Genomic DNA, 27229 nt, shown 5'->3' with positions numbered 1-27229 from the left:
ATAATATATAATGTTATAGAGGATGAAACTGAGGCTTAGAGAAGTTCAACAATTTGCCCAAGATGGCAATTGGTAGAGCAAGGATTCAGATCTAGATTTTTCAAGTAATGAAAACTCTGACTCAGAGCAAAAGTGCACTGGACTGACATTCTAATCTTATTAGATTATAATTTACTAGTTACCCACTTCTGATCCTGGCCACTTCAATTCTTTGAAGTTCAATTTTTAAAAATAAATAATATAGAAATATTAAACCTGCTTTGTGCCCTGGCTGGTGTGGCTCAGTACATTGAGCACTGGCTGAGTACCAAAGGGTTGGCAGTTGGAATCCCAGTTAGGGCACACGCCTGGGTTTCAGCCGGGTTCCCAGTAGTGGGTACACGAGAGGCAACCACACATTGATGTTTCGCTCCCTCTCTTTCTCCCTCCCTTCCCCTCTCTAAAAATAAATAAGTAAAATCTTTTTAAAAAACCTGCTTTGCTACCTGGAAATGTTGCAATGAGAAAGAATTTAGCTGATGCTATTTGAAAACTGTTAACAGGGATTAACAACAGGAAGGCAGGTAGCGGCAGCAGCAGCGGGGCATAGGGCAGTGGTTGTCTCAGCAGAGGAGCTATAGCAACAGCATTTGTGCAGCATATCTGGGGTGTCTCTACACACAATAAAAATTAGAAACTCCATTTTCCTTAGGCATCTTTCTGCTCACTAGAAATATCAAAATGAAACTTAAAGAATATAGCATATCTAGTATTAGCTTATTAAAGGTTTTTGAGAATTTGGTGTGTTTGTGTGCACACGTGCATTTTAATTTAGTTTTGCTACCTGGAGGAGGTATTATTAACTCTGAACAACTATTTTTCTATTTTTTAACAAAAATATCTTGGGTTTTATTTTTGCAATTTCTGCAGTGGGTGAGAAAAAAGGGGAGTAGCAGAGAATGGGCTCTACTTCATTGTACAGTAACATATATCTGTGCAAATGCCCCATTTTGCTGAGTCAACACAAACATTTCACTATGAGCAATACTGGAATAACAGAAGGCATCCTGCACCTGGCACTACTTTTTCATGAACTCCAGATGCTTATGCATAGGAATCACAAGACCAGCAGTCAAAGAAAATGCAAATCACACAAAAGAGGAAAATAAAAAGATAACAAGCTTTTGCCTTTTGTTCAAAAACAAAAGTGACAATTCCATTGCATTTTACCAGAAATCTGCAAATGTTTATGCAGTTCTAGGCTGTTGCAATTATCCAGGTCGCTTCTGGTGCAATTATTTTTTCCCCATTAGGTTGAAAGTCTCTATAGATTGTATCATCTTTATTCCTTTACTAATAGAAATTCCATTAATAGCCTTGTTCATATTCTTCTGAAGGAAATTGACTAAAAACTGGGGTATTACTAGACAAAAATCTAAAGCAAGGCCAAGAAGAATAAAATAGAGAAATGAATCCAACATGATTGAGGATGATGAGTCAAGCAATATTTAGAATCCAGAAAGGACAAACAGACTTGGAACACCATGAACTAGAACTGAATCTCATCACTGAACAAATTCTATTTAGAGCTGACCTAAGCTTTCAATGGTTCAAACTCGACATCTAGGGACTGGAGGCCGGGTGTGTGGAAGTGACGCTGCAGCTGAGGAGACAGGATTCAAGGATGGATATATTTGAGACAGAAAGGATTAGTTCTTCATTATCTCAGTTCTGCCTAAGTCCTCACATTCTAAGCATTAACCAATCCATACAGATTTATTTAGGAAACATGGTATTTAAGACACTGTACTTGGGATGCAGAAACTAGGAAGATGAAGCACATGGTTTTTCCCTGCATAGACTATACAATAGCATGTGCAAATACGATAAACCCCCAAATACTTATAACACAAAGCAGAGAAATATCACAAGAGAAATAGGGGCAAAGGACCATGGTAAGTGTGAAAGAAAGTGATATTAGGGCCAGAAGTTCTGGGTTTTCCCTTGGTTTTCTCACGGTTTTCTCACCTATATGCTTTTAAACAAGGTACCTAACTTCACTGATTCTTAAAAATGAAAATAATATTGGGAACATTTCATACTGGTATTGTAATAATTAAATAAAAATGTGTAGACTAAAGTAGCATGTAAGTAGGTTCCCTACTCTTATTTTTCTTCAGGGAGTATGAATCAGGGTTGAAATAATGAGGAAGAAGGCAGAGAATCTGGTTATGAGTTGTGATGGAAGTCTTGTGGAAGGGGCTGTGAGTTAAGCCCTAAAGGATGGAACTTCACTGTGAAGCCCAGTGGGCTCAGGTAATCTGCTCACTTTCTGTCCAGCTTTTGTTCTGCCCTTTCTTGTAGAGCTGTATCCCATTTCTGGACTACTGGTCACAAGTTGGCCCCAGTGTCAGTTAAGGTTCTCTGGTTGAAGAGAATAGAAAGACACTTGTATAGACTCAAGAAAAATTTGAACTTACCAGGTCCACAGGGCAGAAAGCCACTTGATAAATAGAACTAAGAACTAGGAATTCTGAGCTACCCAGGAAGGCACAATCCAGCCTGTCTCAGCCTCTCACTGTTCTGGTCAGGCTCATCTCTCTCAGTATCTTTCTTAGGGACTATGGAGTTTCTCATCTCTACTGTTGTTTCATTCTTTTAGATTTGTGCACAGGCTTTCTCTGCTTCTCTATGCATATGTCAGTCCCTGGCACAGACAGGTGTTAACCTATGGGCCAGGCCATGGGGATAATGGAGTCATTTCTTTCCCCTCTGGAGATTCCCTTGTAAGGCTTCAGTGCCTTAGTCTGGGCCTGCATTATTCAGCACTTCTATTCTGGTTGACCTGCAGAATGTCTGACCTAAAATAAATTACTCAACTCTCATCCTTGTTTCTCCTGACTTTCCAACCTAATGCTCAAAGGGGAAGATCAAGACTTGGGGAAGGTTGAGAACTAGTCTTAATTCCATATTGTTCTTTCATGCCTCAGTGCCTTTGCACATACTATTTCATCCCTCCTCACCTTTTTTCACCTGATAAACTCTTATTTTAAAATCATCTCAAGACTTCTCTTTATCTTTTCCTTTTTTAGTCTTCCTTAATCATCCTTCTCCACTATTCCAAACAGAGAGACCACTTCCACCTTGCTGCATTTCCAGTGGTTTTCACAGTCTTTGATGGCTGCTCTTGTCACACTAGATTATATGCTTTTGGTTCCAGTGGTTGTCTCCTTATTCTAGTAAAGCATTCTTATTCAATGCTTTAAGAGAAAATAGTTATCTGGCTGGGAGTCAGGTGGCTATTTTCAAGGTCTGGTCTTTCCATTTATTAGCTATGAAACAAGGGAAAGTTAATTCACTTCTGTAAACTTTGTAAAAAAGATGATAGTGCCCAAATCAGAGAGTTGGAGAGTTAAATAGAATAATATTTGAAGTGCTTAGAATAGCATGTGACATAAAATAGTATTGAATTGGTATTCAATAAATACTATCACTTTTATACTGCAAGTACGAAACCCAGGATGTGTCAGACAGGATGCACCATTTTTTTTTTGAGAAAGAAATTAACTTGTGTTTTAAGATTACAAAATATTTGGGAAATAGTGTGTTGTTTTGTCTGTAGTGGCTTTGCAAAATATCTATCATTGTTATGCTATTCTGATAATACATGTGTATTTGTGAATGCACACGTGCAATATTGAATTGTAATTGTGAGAAAGGCCATGAACAACTCTCACAAGGTAACATTCAAGTGTGCATGTACATGTGTATGTGTATATCTCTTTTTCTCTAAATAGGTATGTGTGTGTGTATATATATTTATTTAATGTTCATCTCTTTTACTAGAATATAAATAAGCTCAGAATAGAATTTGAGCTCATTCTAGTTATTGCTATAAGCCTAGACATACTACAATTTCATATACATAAGATATTTAATAAATATTGGTTGCATGAATGAGCAGATGACAAATGGACCACATTTACACAATTAGTAAGTGCTTTCACCATTTCCTCAACTTTGAATGTCTTCTTTCCTCATCATCACTGCATGTAAAAATTCCTCTTAACCTTCAAAATCCAACTGAGATACCCTTCTATGAAGCTTGCTTCTATCCTTAATATTTATGGTAATTAATGGCTACTTAAGGCACTCAACACTTTGTAACTGGTGTTAAAGTGATTTATGCATTCACTTGAAAATTCTTGTGGGCAGAATTCCATGTAGGTTTTATCAGGGATTCTCTTGATTTAGTCATCGCATCACCCCCAATGTTTGGCTAGCTCAATGACTTTTACATTAGACCAAATCCAAACATGATGGAAAGTCAGCTTTGTACATGGTAGCAAGAGACAGTGGGGCACCATTTGGGCAAGGGGTAGTGAAGTTTTTCTTTCAAAATGTTGGTGTCACAAAGAAATTAAAGTACACCTTCAGGTCCCTATCCTGTGTCTGGTACTACCATGCCTGGAACATAGCAGGGACTCAGTCTCTATGAAAAGAACTACTAATTATGGGACTGTTTTTATAAGTATATTAACTCACATAATAAAACACCAACAACATTTGGTTTGCCTGATACCTAAAGATACTCACTGTCTAGAAAAAAATGCTCTTATAGCTCCAATGATGGAACACATTTATGGGACTTCATGAAAGAGCTATTGTATTTTTAATCATTCTTTTATTCAATAAATGTTTAGGAGCTTGTGTTAGTTGGCACTTATACTAAGGATTTGGGAAATTCTGTATTGCTCTTTGGTCAAGTAGACCAACCTGCTTGAGTTCCAAGTTAGATCTCCAGCTCATCAATATAGGGCATTATATGTTATATGAAATCAAATACTGGAACTTCAAAAGACCTCATAGTTTGTCTTCCTTCTTTCTGCTGACCATTTAGGGCAGTACACTATCCAGGTATGAGCTGCTTTGTGCAGTCTAAGCTGTATGGGGTGACTGAATTATAATTGAGATTTTAAGTCAGATTTATTAGTAGTGCGTAGAACCACAATGATTGAGAAACCATTTGTGATCTATAGCTTAATGTATGTGGAAAAAATGGTCTAGATGACCAAGGGGGACCTGCACTCACAGGAGAAACAGAGATAGCATTTACCTACTGGTGAAGTTTCAGGTCAGTTTCCCTGAGATTAGCTACATCAGTGTGTGTCTATACTTTCTACACATAATTCATTTCCAAGTATTAAAAAAAAACTAGGTTTATTTTAAAGAAGGCAAACTGAGTCAATATAGTTTGCCATTTCTTAATATGCTTAATAAAGCACAGTGATGATATGTATTTTTAGGACTTACTTGGATATCCTAAGTAATGGTATCATTAGGCAAAAATCTCATATATCCATGTATATGTATGTGTGTACAAATATGTGTGTTAATGAAATATGCACCACTGGGTTACAAAGTGCATAACAGACAGAATAAATGGGACCCATTTTCTGAGATTTAATTTATATACTCAAAGAAATATATTCAGGCTCAATTTAAATAGAATTATCATCAGCTGATGGTAATATTTTTAATAATGAGCTCCATGAAGGGGGAGATACTTAAGCTTCACAAGAAGTATCATACTCTTATGATAAAGCAAGAAGAGTTTCATAAAGAGAGAAGAAGCAAATTATACACATGAGATTCTAGTTCAATGTATTATAAAATCATTATAACTTAATTTGATTTAGAGAGCTTCCCACCATTAGTTTTTTAAAGTTCTTGCAAAAAGTATATGTTTAATGACTTTAACAATCAAGATCAATTTAGAAAGATCCAAGTAGAAAATAGTATTCAATGAAGGGAGCTTTAAATATAGCACAGTCTTTGAAACACTTAGGTGATTACAAGTTACAGAGAATAATATAATGGCACCTAATTTGACTCACTGAAAATAACTTAAACTTTAAAGGTTTATGCTAACTATTGACAGAAGCTTATCTTTCATTTTTATGCCAGAAAAAAATGTTTTTCTTGAAGGATTCTAAATAAACTTTATCAGGGATTAATTTTTAATAATGTTCTCTTATACTCAATAGATCATGTTAATCTTTCAAAATAACTCTAATTAAAAAATTAAATATTTTAATACTCTTCTTCCAAGTCCCATTTACTTCATCTCAGCCTATCAAATGTTCCTCTGGTTGAATAACTATAAGCAGAAACATTATTTCTGCAATGTAAAACATAACACTGACTTATTAATTCATTTCATACATCTATACACTTGTATCAGCCATTTTTACAATTCTCTAAGTAGTGCCTCACTACTCTACTAAGGGAACAGTCATAATTTTTAAGAGAGGTCTTATGGTAGATTTTACTTGGAAAAGGAAAGAACTGAAATTTAAGAACTAACTTTTGGCTTTTCGATCTATCTGCAAAACAGTCAAGTCATTCTAAGTAGTTGGAGGGAACCAACAAGGAAATACACACTGAAATCTGTTTTAAATTTTCATGTGAGGAATACCAACCTTGTGCTCTTTCTCTAATACATGTATCTATTAGAAACCACCAACTTCAGTGGGATAAATTTGCTTGGACACTATTACTCTTTTTCACTGATCAATGTTAGACCATATTAAGAATTGAGATTTCACACAGAGAAAAAGAAATAAAAAGCAGACCTATTTTCCTAAACAAGAACTATAGAAAAAAAATCACATCTTTAAATGCATAGACTACATACCATTTATCCAGAGCTATAACAGAAAAAAAATGAATAAAAATTTTTTAAATCCCTAGGAAAATAAAAAGAAAATTCTCCTTACCGGAATGAATGCATGCTGCATAGCTTGCTCACATTGTTTTAAGGAAGCAATAGTATCCCACAAAAGCTGATAATTTTCAGCCCGGGAAGCACTTGGCCGTTGCATGGTGAAAGCTAGTAACACTCAAACTGAGCTCAAAGAACTGAGTTGAACGGAAAAAACCCTGCAGATCTGTTACATAAACTTCTTAATTAGATCTGCTACACAAACTGCTATCTTAAGACTTAAAAAAAGTTAATCAGAACATTTCTTTTGGGGGATAACTGGGCATGACTTGAACAGAGACAGATGTTTTCATTGGGAAGGATTTTTGTTCCCACACTTGTGAAAAGCAATCCCATCAGTGTTTCCCTGTCTTTACATGGATCTGGCGAAACTGCACATACCATAAGTGTGTGGGAAGGGAGAAGTGGGAGGGAGAGAGATGTGAAAAAATATTTCCACCAGAAGATTTGTGTGACAGGCAATGGAGGTAGCATTTGAGTAGCTTGTGCAAAGAGTGTTAGCCTGCAGGCAGTGTATTACGTACACATACATGTATATGCAGGTGTCTACACTTTTCTGCTGTGTGAGAAATGCAATTATATACATGCATTCTCACTGTGTCATTGAATACGTCCAGTTCTCCTCTCAGTTCAGTTAAGATCTGGATGTGAAATATTTTTCATCTACAGAGTATGACTGCTCTTATTAATGATAGAGTTGTTTACCTGGGAGTATCTCTGAAGACTAGGCAGAAGGATCTTGAGTATAAAATGCAGTCCATTGACTATATTAAAATTAAATGGTAATTAGAAGACCTTTATGTTGTCTTATGCATTGGATAAAAGTCACATTTATTTCTTGTTCTAGGTAGAATTTACATAAACAATATCAGGAGAATTGAGCATTTAAATATTCTTGGGACCTGAGAGTGGCCTGAACATGAATTGGAATGTGTTAATTCTAAAAAAAAAATCACTTGCACACGTGAACAATAAAGTCCGGTAAGCACTAAATAAAATCTGAACAGCAGAGTATAGCAACATATTCTGAGTGTTCATTCACAAAGTAAGGTGAGGTTTCACTTCTTCCCTACAGTCTCTGTGGGATTGTTGAGGTGGGGTATTTAGCTTGTAAGGTCCTGAACACTTAGAAGTTCAAAAGGAATCTACACTGTCAGGGCTCCTTAAATAATTGATAATGGGGATATTTATTTAAGCATTCCTAGAGGCAAGGGGTAAACTGAGAGCAATAAAAAATATAATGAATAAATTGTGCTTTTAACTGACCTAGAAAATCCAAGGAGTATAAAACAAGGTACCAACTGTAGAAAACAGTTTGATAACATAAATGAAGAATTTTTGCTGTATTATTTTTAGAAGAGCTCCATGATTTGGGTTACCTAGTTTTTCTGCATTTGTACCCTGGTTATGGTGGATTAGTTCCTACTAATGACCTTGTGGTGTGAAAGTTTCAAAGGTTGATACCAGCAAAGTTTCCCTGTAATCTCAATTATTTTCAATTTTGTATTGACGGAGTGGCAAGTAGAATGATCTTTCAAATTTCTACCTGGGCTAATGTGTAAGGAGACTGTTTTTCCTTGATATTTCACGAGCACACACCAGAAGGCTACTGCCATTAGACAGTTTGTTTGCAAAATCAATTCAATGAACCTTTTCTTTTTCTCATCCATGATGTTCTTCTGTTCATCTCACACCCACAGTGCCTCCTCTGCCTTCATTCCTGCCCTTATAGTCTCCCACCTGCCCTAGCCACATGCTTCTTTCTCATGCACTGTCAACCAGCCAGTTCACAACTTCCAGAAAATATTCCTTCACTTGTATTTCTTAGCAAGGAACAGGAAAATAAAAAGTTGGTTTCTCAATTATCCTCCAAAATTTGGCTAATTCTTTTTAAATTACTTGAGCAAATGTTCATCATTACTGGGTATTCTGTCATGCTTGAACTTCTTCTACCTCTTATTCATCATGTCCTGTTAGTCTTTCATTTATGCAGCTTCTAAAAGATCCTCCTTGTCTTATTCTGGGAAACAAGCAGAAAATCCAGTCTCTGCATGTAGAAACACTGCATAAAAAATGCTTCTGGAATCATACATGCATTCATTTATTTATTGACCCAATGAACCTGTCAAACATCTCCCATGTGCTATGCTATTTGATTGCACTATGGGCAAATGGATATATCAGATGTAGACTTTGTCTTTAAGGTGTTTAAACTGTATTTGAAGAGATGATACCTGGCCACAAATAACAAAAAGTCATGTTAAAAAAGAGTAAGTTCCTTCAAAGATTGATTTAAACTCTTCATAAAACAATAAAAAAAAAATACCCATTGAGAAAATTAGGGCAGCCTCACGGAAGATTTAGAACTTGGTTAGTGTTTGAAGTGTGGGTAAAATTTGGACATTCATAGACAGGTAGGGGGCATTCCTGAGGAAGGCATGGAGTGGGAAAATAGAGGTCATTATTGGCTGGTTTGGAAGGATAACCATACCAAGAAAGCTGAATAATCAGATTTATACTAAAGCCAAGGCTACGCATACTCTTGAGTAAAAAACCAGTAACTTCCTATTCTTAATGCTAACTAAATTTAGCTTTAACTATGCAATAGACAAAAGTCACATTATGATGCTCTTTGAGCATCAATGTGCATAAATTCAGTGAAAGTATCCTTAAAATAAACCTCATGAGGTGGTAAATCCCATATATTTATTCCCACTCTTGAAAATAGGTACATTTAATATACCTTTTAGAGGTTTTAGGTGGCTCAATCATTTTGGCACATTACCTAGCTAAGTAATTACATGGCTTTTATTAAGTGCATGTAATATGCTTTGCACTCATGCCCAATCACTTTCATAAGTTGTAAAATCTATTACCTTCACATTCAAGTAGGGTCCACAATTAATCTCACCTGATCAAACATTTGACTCAGTTCATTTTGGCTCAGTTTAAAAAGATTTATTGAGCTCTACTATGCATTAAGCACTGTACTAGAAACAAGGACTACAAAGATAAATATAATTTCAATCCTCTGTTTCTCTCTAACTACCACTCAACATGCATTTGTCCCTGCCCACCAAGTGGTGTTCATATTTTCTTCCTATTAGTTCACTGCCTGATATGTAATGGTATCTTTTTTTCTGTTAAACACTCATTCACTAGGCCTTATGTCTGTCATATCTAAAAGACTCAGAATGTCTAAAAGTACTTTTTGTATGACAGTACTGCCATGCCCAGACAGGTCTTCACTTGAATGGTTTCTGCCAGTAACTGGTTTACCTATAACTTTCTGAAAATTGTACCTCCAGTACCTCTTAGAATTATACTCCTATCTGAAACAAATAAAAAACTGAAAAAAAATACATAAAACAATGAATTTCAAGAATGGACCTTAGAAAACAAAGAACAGTAAACTCTGAGAGAAAGGAAACAAACCAGGTAAGTCCCTATGATGGCCCCACTTACAACATGAAATGTCCAGGCCACACTACCCAGAGGGGAATCCAATTGGACCCTCCTGAACTTGATGAATTGAGGAAATAGAATTAGTTTTCTGGAGAGAACAAAGCAACAAAGAGATATAGAAAAAATAGTTTAGAGAAAATAGAGAAAATCAGTGAAACTACCATTTAGTTCCTCGAGATTATCAGTAAAGTTGATAACTCTCTAACAAGACTAATGAAAAAAAAGAGAAGAAATAAATTATCAGAATCAGGAATGAGAGGTAGCATTACTGCAGATCCTGCAGTTATAAGAGAGCTAATAGGAAAATCTTATAAACAACTTTATGTCAATAAGTTTAACAACTTAGATAAAATGGATGAATTCCTTGGGAGATATAAACTACCAGAGTTCACTCAAAAAGAAGTAAGTACCCTAATTAGCCATACTACATATCTGTTAAATATATTGAATTTGTATTTAAAAACCACCAAGAAATTTTAGGCCCAGATTGTTTCACTAATGAATAATACTAAACATTTAAGCAAGAAATAATAATAATAATAATAATAATAATAATAATAATAAAGCACAAAACTCTATCAGAGAACTAAAGAGCAAAAAATAGTTTCCAACTCATTATTTGAAGTCAGATTTACCCTGGTAGAAAATCAGATGAAGATAATACAAGGAAAGCAAATACCCATATGACCTCATGAATATATAATCAAAAATTTAAATGAAATTTTAGTGAACTGAATTCAACAACATAAAAAGCATAATGAATCATGAACAAGCAGGTTAAACATTTGAAAATGACCCAATGTAATTCATCATATTAAAAAAATTCGGAAAAAATAACCAGCTGACCATATGACCATTTCAATAGACACAGAAAATATTTTACAAAATCCAAAATTCACTTCTAGTTAAAAAAAATTGCTCAGAACAAGATAAGGATGTCCCTTCTCATCATTTCTATTCAGGATTATCCGGGAAATTTTAGATAGTGCAACAAGTCAAGAAAAAGAAATAAATGTAAAAGAAGAAATAAAAGCACATTTCTTTACATGTGAAATAATAGTCTATGTAGAAAATCACATGGAATCTAAAGCAAATTTTAGAATTTGTGAATGAATTTAGCAAGGTTGCAGGACACAAGATCAATATTAAAAGGATAAATTGTATTCTCTATACTAGCAAAAAAATAAATGGAAGTTGAAATAAAAATAAGAACTCAGGGACATGGACAACTGTGTGGTGATTGTGGGGGGTGAGAGTGGGGATGAGATTTAATGGGATGATAACTTAGTAAGTTCTACAATGTCTCATCATTGGGTTGTACACCTGAGACTAATATAACAACTGTAATTAAAATATTAAAAATGATTTAAAGTAAAAAAAAGTATACTCTCTTGAGCATAGGGTCCTCTACCTTAAAATATCTGGCTTCCCCATTGCATTTAAAGCCCAGAGCCTGTATCATTGTAACAGTGACATTATAATTGGTATTAAAATTATAAAGATAAACATCTACCTTTGCACTTCTTAAAAATTACTTTTTTATGCAGTAGCCCTTTCACCCCCATGAAGGTAACATTCCCAATTTACAGATAATTAGAACCTATAGAGCAATAGGCTCACAGAAGCTAATGTAACTTTCTTCACCACTTACTAGGCATGTGACCTTGGACAAATCCCTTAGTTTCTCTTTGCTTCAGTTTATCTGTAAAATAGAGATTATAACAGTACTTATCTCATAGGATTGTTGAGGATTAAGTGGAAGTTAATAGTTGTAAAACTTTAGAGCAGAGTCTGATACATAATTAGCACTATTATTAGTGTTTATGAAATTATCCTATTCCATTTTACTTTAATATGTTCAATAAGTAAGAATTAAAAAATAAAATAATAAATTATATCTAGACAAATTTATATCTTTTGGCTCTTGATTCAACATACACTTGAGCAATGATCAGTAAATATTGAGGTAATTCCAGATTCACTTTTCCTGACTACCACCCATTCTAGACTAGTCTAAGGGTGTGTTCTTCCTAATATTCTTTCTTCATGAACTTTGTTTATTTCCTTCATAGCCCCATCTTAACTTGAAATATATTTGTTGATTTACATTTTCTTTCTAGTCTTCCCCACCTGATTATAGTTTCAGGAAGAAAAGCAAATGTACAGTCAGTACCATCAATGACTGGAAAACATAGACTCTTCCAGTGTTGCTTGATGTTAGTGTTACTAACCGGACATAAGATAAAAGCTTATTAAAACTTCAAAAACATATGTTAGTATATTTACCAGGTTATTCAGTATTTTCAAAGATCTATGGTGAATTTGTCCATGGTTCTTGTGATCAAAAACTCACATCCAACCCATATTTTCCTTTCTATGAGGGAATGGCCCTCCTTTTTTGATGGTGCAAGACTCACAGGACTGTGCCAGGGTGAAAGAGCCAATGAACTTTTTCATTGTAGGCAGTAGTGTTCCAGAGGGCATGAAATGACCTGTAGTACTTCAAAATTCATTCAATAGAGAATTGTGCTTCCCATATGATTAAGAAATAAAAGTCATTGTAGTAGAAAGCTAGTCCATTCACTCGGCAGGGCCTTTGGAATCCTAAGCCCATTACTGTAAGGGTGAGAAAGCAAGTGAACAGAGAGAAGCTGACTGAAGCAGGCAGGACACCTTGTCATGTTTGAAGATAGTTCTACTGAACACTAGATTACAACATGTGAAGCCTCTGGCCAGGGTTAAGGCTGGGGCTAACTTGGATAAAACTATGAGACAGATCAAGTCTGTCTTCCTCAAGTTCTTCCCCTTGCAGAACCATTAGCCCTTTTCATCTGAACTCTCCTGACAGAAGGAACACTGCATGAACTAGACAAGTGCACATTGTCTAGTGTATAATGAGACAGTGAAGTTTTGCTAAATAAATGGATGGATGGATGTGGAAAGTGATGCACTTGACAGTTGATAATAGGAATTCCTTGTATTTGTAGAGCGTATTTTGGTTGACAAAGCACTTCCACAACTAGAATTCTCTTCTCTTTTACTTTTTACTGTATCTGTGTTCCCTCATTTCGATATCAGTATATCAAGGGCTCCCTCATTTCTGGCTTTGACCTAGATTTCTCTCCTGAGTTGCATATCCTACTGCCTTCTGGTCATCTCCACTCAGGCATCTCACAGACATCTCAGACTTACCACCTTCAAACTCTGAGTTCTTCTCTTTCCCACCTCCTCAAATTTGCTTGTCTTTCATGTTCTTTTCCAGTAAACCCCAGCTCCTTCCACTCAGTTGCTTAAGCTATATGCCTTCACCTCAGAAAGCCCCAATATCCATTTCATCATGGCCCTCTGGCCCTGGCCTGGTCTAATTCTGTCTGTCTCCAGTGTCATCTTGTGCCATCTCCCCCAATCTGTGCCTTTGCCCCACAGGCCTGCTCCCAATACATAGGATATGATGATGCTGATTCGCACGTCGATTTCTGTGCAAATGCTATTCACTCTGCCCCAAAGCCTCTCCCACCTCTTCTCCAGAATTCTCTCTTATCTTTCAGTTCCAAGTTCCACTGTGCATTGTAGGAGGCTTAGCAGCATGCTGGCTTCTACTCACTAGATGCGAGACAGTAGTGCTCTCTTCCCGTAATGGTGGCAACGAAATAGGTCCCAAGACATTGTCAAATGAACTTCTGGTTGAGGTCAGGCAGAAGTTGGTACAAAATCAAATTCAGTTGAGAACCACAACCTTGATCAGGACTTTGTCAGAGTTTTTCAAAGAAAAAGCTAGGTGACTTTCAGCCTATTGCTGCACTCCCCACAGGACTACCCCTTTATGGATAGAGAAGAGTTATTTATCATTACATGCTGTACATACATAGTATCTAACATGAGATAGGTACTTCATAAATATTTGTTGAATAAATGAATGAGTTCAATTATCACAAAAACCACATGGAGTATGTATAGCCAGAATTGGCACTAGCATTTCTAAATGGAGTAATAGATGCACAGAATTATTAAATGATAGGCACACAAATCACACTATCAATGAATGGTAGATTTGTATCAGACCTGAACCTGGGTTTTATTTCTCTCACTTCTCCTTATCTATGTATGTCATTTTACTGCCATTACCATTTTGTTAATCTTATCACATTACTCTATCTTTTCCAAGCTTCTCATTGTATCCTTTTAACAGTAATATACATCTAGCTCTTTTTCAAGGTCTGAAATGTTCAAGACTTCACCATGGCTTTCAATGATGCCTTACTATGATGCATTTAAAAACTCATAGCATATTAAATATAAGAGGGAGGTGGTCAGGGCTTCTATTGTAAGAGGAATGCAAGAGGGAAAACAATCAATAACTTTTGAGTGAATTTGCTTTGATGGTACTTTTAGCTTTGTGGTCCTGGAGAAAAGTAACTGCATGACAGGAAAAGATAATCTGATATTAATGGAGGCATTGCGGAATTGTTAACCAGAACATTAAAAGAAATTCTAAGGATACTAGGTTAAAATTAACTTTTATTACCTTGCTGCCTGAGTATAGTTAAGTAGAAAATCTTCAATTGAAAATAGAAATTCTTTTAAATGGCATGCTTAATGCATTTCTATTCTCCAAGGTTTTGAAACACAAGATCTATACAGCACAGCTACTCAATATTTTTTACAAATATATTTGTGTGACCTAAGTGCCTTCATCCCAATAACAAAGAGCTGAGTAAAGGCAGAGCACACTTATAAGAGATAAACCTGACACAGAGGTGCCCTGTAGCCCTGGAGAGGAGCTGCAATGGGTAGGGGAAGCTTTGTGATGATAGAATCTTCTTACTTGGCAGCAAGGGACTGGAGGCTGAAGTGCCTTCTCCTCTGCAGGTAACACCTGTTTTCCCATATCTACACAGAGGCAGAGAGAATAGTTAAGACTACAAGATTTAGAGTCAGATTTCCTGGACTAGAATACCAGCTAGACTGATTTTTAACTGCATGACCTTGGCTGGCTTATTCTACACTCTAGGCCTCAGTTTCCTCATCTTTAAAGTGGGTTTGATAGTAATGTTTCTGTCATATAGTTGTTGTAAGGATTAAATGAGTCAGTTAACAGGGCCAGCACAAATAAGCATCCAACAAAAATTGTTAGCTATTACCCCGCTTCCTTACACAGAATTATGTCTATTTCTGTGTATTACTAAGCTATATCTATATGTCAGACGTTTATAATCTCACTAGTTCATAAGCACCTCAAAGATCCAATTTCTATTGCATATTCATCATTACATATCTCATTTGATTCTTACAACAACCCTAAGAGGCTAGGATGGTTGTGCCCACCTATATACAAGAATCTGAAATGCAGACTGATTGAAATGTGCCTATAATTATGAAGTTAGATACTTAGGGTAAGGGTTTAAGCATGGCTCTTCTTAGGAATATTCTTTTGGTCTGTTAACATCATAGAATTTTCACAGATTCAATGTTGTCTTGACTGTTTAAGATATCAAGATGGCCCTCAATAAAGTTTTCTGGGAATCTGTCCTACCTTTTCCTTCCTCTAATCAATACATTTCCCTGGGCAGCAACTTCATGTTTTAGTTGGTGTTTATTACATGTCTTTCTCTGTTTCTGTTTCTCCCTTCCACCCCTATTGATTCCTCTCTTTTTCTCTCTGCCTTACCTCCATCCTCTCCTTTCCTCTATCGCTCTCTGTCTTTCCTACACACACACCTGTCTATTTCACATGAATGAAGAATGACTTTAAGATTCCACCTTATGTGATGAGATACTTGGGATGAGGTGAGAGTCAGTAAGACCTAAGCCTGGCTTACTAGAGCAGGCAAGGGGGCCATTACTAGATAAAAAAGCAAAGGAATGGAGTTGGGGTTTAAGAAAATAGTGTGGAAAGGGGAGGGACACAGTGCTTGCTTTTAATAAAACTTGTAAACAGTGGAACAATAATTAATAAAAATTATTTCTGGGGAAGATGAATGGGTCTGAGTATCTGCATCATTAATTATTTACTGTTTGAATTTGGGAAAATTGGTTAACTTCACCAAATCTCAGTTTTCTCCATTGCAAATAGTAAATTATAATAATTAACAATGATGTTAACAATCTCCCAGGGTTATTGAAAGGATTGAATAAATTATTTATGGCTAACATTTCTTAGAACACAAAAAGCAGTAAATAAATAATAATAAATAAATGTTGGGCATCATCAATATTATTGTCATTATTAATATTATTAATGCTCTCAGGAAGGAGAGAGTATAGAAGGACTCAATTAATCAAAGTAAGAGTGATAAATTCCTGTTTGACATGTAAGGCAGTAAAAGTGATGAGAATAGAATATTTATTTTGGAAAGAAAAATTCATAGTCATTTTTTTTAAACTGGAGAGGTAAGTACTATAGATGCAAGAAGTTCAGCTAAGATTTACTTGCAAGAATTAGGTGGTTCTGGGCTAGAACAAGATAAATCCAAGTCTCAAAGTCATCAAAAGCACTTATCCTTGGTGCTCATGAGATCCAGCCTATTCACCCCAAAATGAAATTGTATGTAGAATGCTAATGTATGAATAGCAAAACCCCAACTTAAACAAACCGAATCACTTGAAATTATACTATGAAGTCAAGACAGTGACATGTAAACTCTTTGAAAGTTGAAAGGCAGCACCATAAACACAAATAACGAATTTCAAGAAAATAAGCCTTGCAAATTTGATTTTGTTGAACTGTGTTGACATGATCAAAAGTTAGTTAACAAAGGGATCACAGACATTTTAGTGGGGTGAAGCTTTTGTGATATTTAGTATTATAATGTACTGAGAGTTAAATATTACTCATGCACAGAAATATAATGTCTTGTGGATTTTATAATTCCTTTTAAATTAGCAATCTCTTCCCATAAAAAAAAAGTAGAAAAGCAAGGCCTTTAATCATGTAATATACTTTTTGACATTCTTTTACTCAGAATAATTTCATTTTAAAAACATTTCAATAAACACTAATTGAACAGAGACTGTCAGCTTTCCTTTTATTTATTTTCATTGATACATATTTTTGGCATTTTAGTGTTCATATTTTTTATCTCTTATTATTATTCTTAAAGAAGAATCTTTAATATTTCATGTAGTATTGGGTTGGTAGTGAGGAACTCCCTTAGCTTTTTCTTATCAGGGGAGCTCCTCATCTGGTCTTTGATTCTAAGTGATAGGTTTACTAGGTATAGTAATCTTGGTCCTTGTTTTTCTTCACTTTAAATATTTCTTGCCACTCCTTTCTGGCCTGCAAAATTTCTATTATGAAATCAGCTGATAGTGTTATGGGAACTCTCTTGTAGATAACTAACTGCTCTCTTGCTGTTTTTAAAACTCTCTTTTTGTCTTTAATCTTTGGCATTTTAATTATGATGTTTCTTGGCGTGGGCCTCTTTGGGTTCATCTTGTTTGTGACTCTCCATGCTTCCTGGCTTTGTATATGTATTTCCTTGAGCAGGTTAGTGAACTATTCTGTCATTATTTTTCAAATAGATTTTCAATTTCTTGCTCTCTGTCTTTTCCTTCTGGCAGCCCCATGATGCAAATATTGGTATGCTTCAAGATGTCCTTGAGGCACCTTACACCATCTTCATTCTTTTTGGATTCTTTTTCCTTTCTGCTGTTCAGATTGGGTATTTTTATGTCCTTATATTCCGAATCACTGGCTTGTTTCTCAGCATTATCAACTGTTGAGTCCCTGTAAATTATTTTTCATTTCAGTTAGTGTATCCTTCATTTCTGACCAGTTCTTGTCATGGTTTCCATATTCTTTTTCATGCTGTTGAAGTTCTCACTAAGTTACTTGAGCATCCTTATAACCATTGTTTTGAACTCCATACCTGGTAGTTTGCTTGCCTTCATTTTATTTAGTTATTTTTTTCTGGAGATTTCTTCTATCTTTTCATTTAGAACACGTTTCTTTGTCTCCACATTTTGGTTGTTTCCCTATGTTTGTTTACATTTATTAGGTAGAGCTGCTACATCTCCCAGACTTGAAAAAGTGGCCTTGTATAGTAGGTGTTCTTTAGGACCCACTGGCTCAGGCTTCCCAGTCACTTGAGCTGAGCACCCCTGTGTGGGCTGTGTGTACCATCCTATTATCTGTGAGCCTTGATTGCTCTTGGCATCACTGGGAGGTACTGAAACCCAGGCCCATCAGTTGTGACTACAGTGGAGGAGCTACTCTGCAGGAGCCAACCCTACAGAGCAGGGTTTGCTTCAGCAGGGCTTTGGTACTAACCCCGCCTGTCTCTTGAGTGTGTCATGGAGGTGGTAGGGTTATAATCTAGCAGAATGTGGAGGTGTCCTTACTCTGGAGCCTCCTAGGTGTCACAGTGTCAGCTACTGCCTTTGATGTGCCTGGGACAACCTGGCAAAAGCTACAGAATGATCTGCAGATGGCTGCTACTTGTGCTGGGCTTGGAGGTACCCAGGAGATACCATGCTGGGAAGGCTGGCTGACACTAGTGCTGGGCCTGGGACCTCTTAGCACAAGGTACTGGGCACATCAAAGTCAGATGGTGCTTTTTGGAGAGATTTTAGGAAAGTCCAAAGCATGAGGCAAGAGAAATCAGTATGAAGAAAAATCTTAAAAACTTGGGTGGGTCCACAAGTTGGGTGGAACAGGGTTTCAGTGAGTCACCAGGACTGGGTGAACAGTGTCAGCCAGGTTGATGGAGAATCAGACATGGTGCCTGCCTTCAGGCTCTGTGGGAGGACAGCTTATCAAAGGAAAAATGGCCTCTACCAGCACTTCTGTCTGGGAGAAAGGTTTTCCCCCAGTCTTTGCTTAGATGTTAGGCAGTTGAGTTCCTCCTTGTATGTCCCTTAGTTCCTTTCAAGCTACAACCCCAGCACTGGAGCTCAGAGGGGTAAGTTAGCCTAAGTCCATGCACAGGCCCTTTAAGAGGAACACCTGGGACTCCAGGAACCTTCCTTCTCATTCAGCCTCAATCCCCACTGGTTTTTGCAGCCAGAGGTATGAGGACTTCTCTTCCTAACTCTGGGACCCTGAGCTGGAAGGCCTTGTGTGGGGCTGGGAACCCTCACTTTCCAGGTGGACTTCCAGTGTTTCTTTTATAATGAAAGGAAAACTCTACGGTGAACAGTTTCTAATTATTACATGTAATTAAAAAGTAACTCCTTAGCTTTCTTGTTTTTAAGTTCTTTCAAATGTAACAAAAGAGTTCTCCTTTTAAAACTGGGCAAGAAAATCACAGTCATTAGGTTACACTACTTTATGGTAAAGCTACAGACTTGGAATTAAAGACTATTGGCCCAAGCTATTTTGAGGAAATTAGGAAAATTATAAGAATAAACCAAACCTTGGCCTTTATTGACCTGTGTTTTTCAATACAGGGAAGAAAAAAACCACTTTAGCATTAATAATGGGAAATCCAAAAAAGTAATTGCAATCTAAGTCACTTATACTCTGGTTCTCACTAGGCTGTGAAAGAATGTGGTGTCACACAACTCATTGCTGGGAGTAAAAAGAGAAAACTTGCTGCTCCAGAGGGAGAGCTATAAGCTTTATTCTTCTAAATAAGTGAGCCTTTACTCCAAGATCTTAACTCACAAGCAACCTTTTAATGTCACAGTCCAACTGTGGAGAAGGGAAAAGAGGATCTTAGGCAAATGTGGAAGATACCACATATAAGTGTAATTGCCTCACCTTGAGAGTGAGTAGGGAAGGGGAATAGTCCTGAGAGCCTAATGCAAAGTACAGGAATAGGAGCAGATTGCATCACCCATTTCTACTTCTGGTCCCTGTGTTTAAAAAAATTTAGGGGACTGTGTGGTGATCAAAACAAGTAAGTCCCTTTCACAGAGCCCTTTGCTGGAGGACCCACAGGGAATGATAACCAGGTCCATAATATAATGATGTATTTTAGAAAGGGACTTCCTGCTTGTCATTAACAAGAACCAGTTAGATCACTCTTAACAACTAAGTCTAATAATCAACACACCTTCTAACCTATCACATAACAATTCTCACTAAAGGCTGTGTGTCTGCAACACTGAAATAAGCAATTACAACTAGTTGTGAACTCAGATCAGGGCCTTAGACAATCTTCCTAAGGGATCCTACTCTTCCTTCCCAACATAGTTCTTTCTATATTTTTGCCTCTCAGGGAAAGGAGGGATAGAAGATTAAGAAAACTTTTTGCAAAATATTTTCTCACAGGGTGATTTTTTAAATTTTATCGATATCCTCTCCTTTCTGCTTTCACTTGTTTTTCCAATAGGCAAATATTAGGTGACAAAAAGGGGTGAGAAATATGAAGTCCTTGCTCAGCTCCTCACAGGGTGGGTCTGACGAAAACTAAGCCTTTTTTTTACTTTTCTGAGCTTTTCTTTTCTCTATTTTAAAATAAGAATTATAATTCCTGTCATCACAGGGATCTTGGGGGCTCAAGTAAAAAGTGTGGGGAAGCTTTGGAAACATGAGTGTTTACTTTTCTGTGTGAGGGAAAGAAAAATGGATTTACCATTCATTGAATATCCACCAAGGACTAGGTACAGCACTAAGCTACTCATGTACTAGGTCTCTTATTTTTACTATGTCTTTTAATAATAAATTGTCCCCATGATATAGGTAGGCATTGCACTCACTGAATGGGTGAGTAAAGGAAGTGGTGGAGAGATGGAGTAACGTATCCTGAGTCTCAAAGCTTATTATTTGTAGAGCCAGAATTAAATTCAATTTTGTCTTTTCCCAAAGACAATGCACAACTTCCAGAAAATGTGAACTGTGTTTTTGGTAGCACCGTGGTAAAAATGCAAGGTTTGAAAGTGAGTCAGCAAAGGTTTGGATTCTAACTCTGCCAATCACTCACTGTTGCTATGGGTAAGTTGCTTAAACTCTCCCTGAGGTTTTGTTGTCTCATCTAAAAATGGGGAAGACAAGTGACTAACCCATACAGCTCTCGTGAAGATTTCTAAATGCACATACAGCACTTAGCAAGATACTTGGCACACAGCATTCAGAATGTGTCAGTTAATATTGTTTCATCATTTTAAAAAATGCTTTTGTTAGCAACCAGCTCAGTAAATGATCTAGGGGAATCACATAATTCCTCATTTACTCCAAAGGTTTTGAAGATGAAGTAGATTTTATCACATACAACTGAACATTGACTGAAATAATTGGAAGTCAGCTGGGTGTAATCAGTTATCCCAGATTAAAGAAATAAATCTAATCAGGTATACAGTGACAAGTTATGATCCAGATAACAAAAAATGAATAAAGTCAGGAATAAAAAGATAGAGTACTCCCAAATTAGACTAAATGGCAATGTACAGATCTGAAAAATTAACTATCTTGATAGTTAACTTGTAGTTTAACTTCTGGGCTACTCATTCATGTGTAGTATACTTTACATTATATATTCTAAATGATATCAGACATGTGATTCCCTCATTGAAAATATTAAAAAGTCAATATTAAAATGCTAACCTCTAAATTTATATTCTCCTTGTCTAAAAACATTATTACATAAGGTTAAAAACACTTGAGTGTGAGTCTTTTCCCTTATGTAGTGGCATTTATCTGCTTGATTTTTTTATCTGTTTGATTTATATTCCAAAAACTAATGTGAGTCTAGAGAGGACCCAAAATCAGAAATCAGAAGAGTCCAAGAGTTTGTCTAAGAACAGCAGGCCAGCTTGGGTTTGAATATCACCTCCACAGCTATTTAGGCAACATTTTTGTGAAACTCTCTCTTCATCTATGTAGCATATTCAATAGACCAAGAAAAAGCTACAGACAAAAAGGACATGTCACTAAGCCTGGATGTGCAGGAGTGGCTGGAACTCTGCAGAAAGACAAGGGTGGAAAGGATTTCCCCAGCTCAGAATAATAGCTGTGAGGTAGGTTATTCTTCACTCTTATGGTTTTGAGTGGAGAGACTTCTCCAGGGTAATCCTCTGGGGTCTTCTTTACTATCCCCAGGAGGAGAAGGAAGTTTTACACTGGGTAAGTTTGAAAAAAAGAAATTGAGCCTTGTCTCCTCACTCCTTCCTCTTGGGAGCTGCCAGCCTACATAAGCCTCACATTCTCCTTTCACCATAAGACAGGCTTAGAGAGGCAGGCTGTGCCCCTGCAGGACAAGCTGGCAATGGAGCGTGGGCAGTAACTCCAGTACAGAGAGTATAGGTAAGCCCATTTGACTGCCTGCTATAGATATTTCCTTCAAACTAGCTTTTATCAATAATAAATCCAACTTTTACAAAATATCTATCAGAATCTGACACCACTATCTTACCTTGTTTTAATGTAAAGATGAAAAAAAAGGTGGCATTTATTGAGCCTCCTCAAACTTGGTAGAGAGTGAAAGTTCAGAAACAAGAGAGTGCATAGTATATTCATAATGTGACACTTTCCTTTTTTTTTTTTTTTAGAAGAGTGACATACTTAGGAAGGGCAAAGGAGGAGAAACTGGTTTTAAGGTTTAAATCTGGTTAGTGAATAGGTTATAGAGGGTTCTGTGTCACTTTAATGAATTTGGAGTATCCCATAAGCATGGGGAGTCAACAAAGGATTATAAGCAGGAGAAGGACAAGCTTTAGGTGGAAGGAGGGGGTATTTGAGGGATTCTGGCAGCTTGAAATGGATGCATTATGTGGTATACTAGAGACAAAAGACAATTTAAAGACTCTTCCAACAGTACAGGTAAGATCCTTGAGAGTAGACTTAGTCATTGATTCTCTATGGATCTCTAAATTCCTTTAAAATCCAAGAAGTATAATACAAAAGGCCAATATGTCTTACTTTGAAAGCACAATTTTAAAATACCATAAAGGCCTGGGGGGTGGGGGAAGCTGCTTATAATGAGAGTTCCAATAAGACGAATAGACTTAAGCTCAGTTTTGCTGAAATGAAGAGAGGATTATGTGGGCAATCTAGAACTCATCACAAATAATCACACCCAATTTAAAAAACATTATCTAAAAGATGAGCCAAATTTCACCAATCATGTAATAGATAGATGCAGGAAAAACACCAGGATGCAAGCCTCGTGTCTAACACTGTCTTCTCCCTCTTTCCCTGCACGGCCATTACCAACACCAGAAACAGAATATGCATGTAATAGTACCTGTGTAACAGATTCAGGCACAAAGAGTTCAGGAAAGATAATACATTACATGACTCATCTAATGATGTAACCCTGTAACCAGATAGAAGGCCAGTTCTGGTGAATAAAGAGCAGGACAGGAAATCACAGCTGTCCACCTAACCCTCCATACTCTGGCCCAGGTTCATCTTGCTACACAGGCACTCTGTTTTTAATTTACTGAGAAGTATGGGTTTATATCTTAAAGTTATCATGCATAAGTTTTAAAAGGTAAACTTAGCTAACATTTTGAAGAACATCTCTTATTGTCTATTGAAGAAATGTGAGATAAAACTTAGGAATGTGATACCATAATCCTTCACTCAGCAATTATTCTCTGAGGACTTACTGGATCTGTTCTTGGCTAGAACAAGTGCAGTAGCTATGCTGAGCCCTCAGTTTGGGCGTGGGGGTTATCCTTAAATCATCTTCAGTTGTCTTCCAAATTTCAAAGAAGGTTAAAATGCTTTTCTCATTCCATTTTTGAGACATTTACTCCCATTACAAAATGATGAAGTTCTTAAGAAGTAAAAACATTAAATAGAACTTCCCAAAGAGCTGTAAGTAAATAATTTTAAAAATTATATTTTCCTAATTCATTCCTAAATCATTTACATTTGCTAAGGCCTCATCCATAATCATTACTTTTTAATTCTATAGCAACCTATAAGTTTAGTTTTCTAACCACTTCATGCTTATCAGACTCTGAGAGATTAAGTCAACATCAACAAAAGTAGGCTTACATATGCACTAGTACTGACCCTTTGGGGTCAGACCTGAGTTCCAACCATACATCTGGTCCTTGTTAGTGGTGTGAATTAGTGCAAACCACTTTGCTTTTAAAAGCCTATTTGTTCATCTATAAGATGGGAATAAGATGGCCTTCCTCTCCATGACATTTTAAGGCCAAATCAAGATGATAAATAAGAAATGCTTCACAAATTGTAGCTGTTATAATAATTTATTATAATCATGTCATTCACATTAAGCAATAGTATCACTGAATGTCAGGTCTATAAAAAAAACTATAGATCTAGGCTGCCTTCTTTTTTTCTTATTCATGAATAACTGCTAATTTTCACCATTTTTTTTCCTGAGGGGCTCTGATGAAGCCTCACCATTCTTAGCACAATGGTCCATACAACCATCATGAATCAATCAGAGATGACAGTGAAACATACTAATTGTGTCTTTCCAACCATATCTTTCATATCATATCTAGTCCAACATCCTGCAGTTGACACGAAGACACTAAGATTCTGGGACTGTGCAAGTGTGATTCAAAGAGTTGAGAATGCAGTTCTGTATCTTCATACTGTAGTGCATATACTCTCCCTCTCCTTTGAGTTGTGAAATTGAAATATGAGTACAAGTTAGAAGAGACAGATCACTGAACCTCACCTGACACTGTGATTTTTGCTGAGGTATGAATTAAACCATGGCTCTTGCCATATGCAGTTATAGACAGATCTGAAATAGAAACTGTTTAGAAGACTATGCATGTGCTGTGTCCAGGCAAATGATAGAACAGAGTCTACAATACAGTGATTTTAGTGATAAGATAATGGATATTAGCCAAGCTGCTGCGATGCTAGCTATAGGCACTTCATGACAAGTGGACACTTTCACATACTATAAAATATGATATATCAATTTTTACATCAATTTAGTCCATTGGTCTAGAATGTACAATGGAAATATCTGTTCTTTGTGGCTAAAGTTTATTTCTGAAAATACAGCTTACTCATTACTGTCTTTAAAACAAACTACAGATTAAAGGAAGAATAACTTTTAGAAAAACAAGTTTGCTTGTTTGTTTTCTAAAAGTCTTCCTGGAATATCATCAGTAAAATAATCAGTATCAAATCTCAAAATGAAAGGTTCAGAATCCACAAAAGACACATGCCTATAGTACTACTTTGTTCCTTAAAGTTAAATAGTAAGATATGAGACAGGAATCCATCTTAAATGATCTCAAATGCTTAGACCATTGATATTTTGAGAAATTTCTAGTGAACTTAATAAATGGTGTTCCAGGGATGTTCTTGTGATTTCACAGTGCAGCATAAAAGTAAGAAAAGTAGGGAAAATGAGGGAGACCATATGCTTGAACCATATGCTCTAGAAATTTAAAATTCTTTTCAGTAGAGTCAAATAATTACTTTATTTCCTTCTTTTTTTAAAATTTTAATCATTGTTCAAGTACAGTTTTCACCCCCCTACTCCCATTCCAGCTCACCCACCCAACCCTCCCCCCTTCCCCCCATTACCCCCCACCCCTAGTTTTTGTCCATGTGTCCTCCAAATTTGTTCCTGTAATCCCTACCCATTCCCCCCTGAAATTCCCTCTTCTCTCCCCTCTGGCCACTGTCAGAATATCCCCTATTTCAGTGTCTTTGGTTATATTTTGCTAGTTTTTTTTGTTTTGTTTTGTTGTTTAGATTCCTGTTAAAGGTGATATCGTGTGGTATTTGTCTTTCACTGCCTGGCTTGTTTCACTTAGCATAATGCTTTCCAGCTCCATCCATGCTGTTGCAAAGGGTATGAGCTCCTTCTTTCTTTCTGCTGCATAGAATTCCATTGTGTGTTTATTTCCTTCTTAGCATCCCACCCAAACTCTTTTTATCTGGAGACTTTCTTAGATAAAGGATATTCATGATCCAATGCATTTAAATGAGATATTACAAGTACCTTTCTCATTAAACATTAGAGGGAGGGGTGAAGCCCAGAGCTGAAGAGGAAGGGGAAGGTCAGCATCAGATATTTGGTGGGCCTTGATCTGTTGCCTTGTGATCAGCATCTGGGCATTATTAAGATACTTTCCAATTTTTCAACTTAAAAATGAGGTAAATTATGGTTGCCCTTATAAGATCAAAACTCAGCCATTCAAAGTAACCATGAAGGAATGAAAGGACACCCAGACAGCACTATAAATATACTATTCTCACTAAAGAAAATGGATATCAATCAGAAGTTTGAGAAGGTGTTATGGTCAAGAAAAAAAAGCAAAGAAAAAGAAAAGTCAGGCAGGCAAGGTCCACACCCCCCTGCTCCAGTCTAGGAACTTACTAGGTGGAAAGGAGTCTGAATATTTGAGTTCAAATAATTAACAAATTCTGAAGATGTTCAGACTCTAAAAGGAGAAGTCTGATACTTAGAAGCTATGCCGGACTTCTTTTATTTTTCTTAACTGCCTTTTGTCATATTCTGTCACAAAGAAACCCACACTGTTTAATACAACTTTCTGCTATCTATACTAAAAAATCCTTAATCCATGGAGTGGATCTCCAACATCACCGCCACTTCCTGAGTCCAGCCATCATAATCCCTCCCTTTCAAGTACTGCTGTATAGCATTCTAACTAGTTTTCCTCCTTGCATTATCACCTGCCCACAGCTCATTCTCACTGTCATGTTCTGACTCTAAAAAATCCAGTGGCTTCTTGTTGAACTTTGCTTAAAATTCAGATATTTTAAATGGTCTCCAAGGTGGACATGACCTGGCCTTCTCTAATACTCCAGTCACTGCCTTTCCTGCCCTCCCCCACATGCTCTATCCTCCACACTAGCCTTCTACTATGGCAGGAACAGAGCAAACTTGCTCCTACCCTCGGGTCCTTGAACATGCTATTATTTTATTTGTGATATCACCTAAAGATTGCCATAAGGTTGTCTTCTTTTTGTCTTTGATCTTTCAAATATCAACTCATTCTTTCTCCTTATTAAGGCCTTCCTCTACTTTACTACTTAACCAAAGTAGCCCCCTTCCACCAACCCATACTCCATATCACATTGCCATAGTTTATTTTTTAATAGTACATCACCATCTGAAGTAATCTTTGTTTACTTGTTAATTGTAA

General features: G+C 36.6%; 1 protein-coding gene across 23 annotated transcripts in view; it reads right to left on the bottom strand.

The window, feature by feature from the left end:
- DLG2 (discs large MAGUK scaffold protein 2) overlaps positions 1 to 27229 on the bottom strand; it is a 1904207-nt gene that overhangs the window by 719374 nt on the left and 1157604 nt on the right. Inside the window, exon 1 of one of the 23 annotated variants that reach the window (XM_036030131.1) lies at positions 6759 to 6920. The exons of 20 other annotated variants lie outside the window; for them this stretch is intronic. In XM_036030131.1, the coding sequence (XP_035886024.1) occupies positions 6759 to 6863 (105 nt within the window). In that variant the 5' untranslated portion in view covers positions 6864 to 6920. Of the gene's footprint in view, positions 1 to 6758; positions 6921 to 27229 lie in introns of those variants that run through there. 2 more of the 23 variants (XM_036030134.1, XM_028514365.2) reach the window with 2 other exon arrangements.

Source organism: Phyllostomus discolor, chromosome 6 (genome assembly GCF_004126475.2).
Source record: "Phyllostomus discolor isolate MPI-MPIP mPhyDis1 chromosome 6, mPhyDis1.pri.v3, whole genome shotgun sequence".
NCBI lineage: Eukaryota > Metazoa > Chordata > Mammalia > Chiroptera > Phyllostomidae > Phyllostomus > Phyllostomus discolor.
Note: the sequence above shows the minus strand (reverse complement) of the source record. Positions and strands in the feature narration are given on the sequence as shown.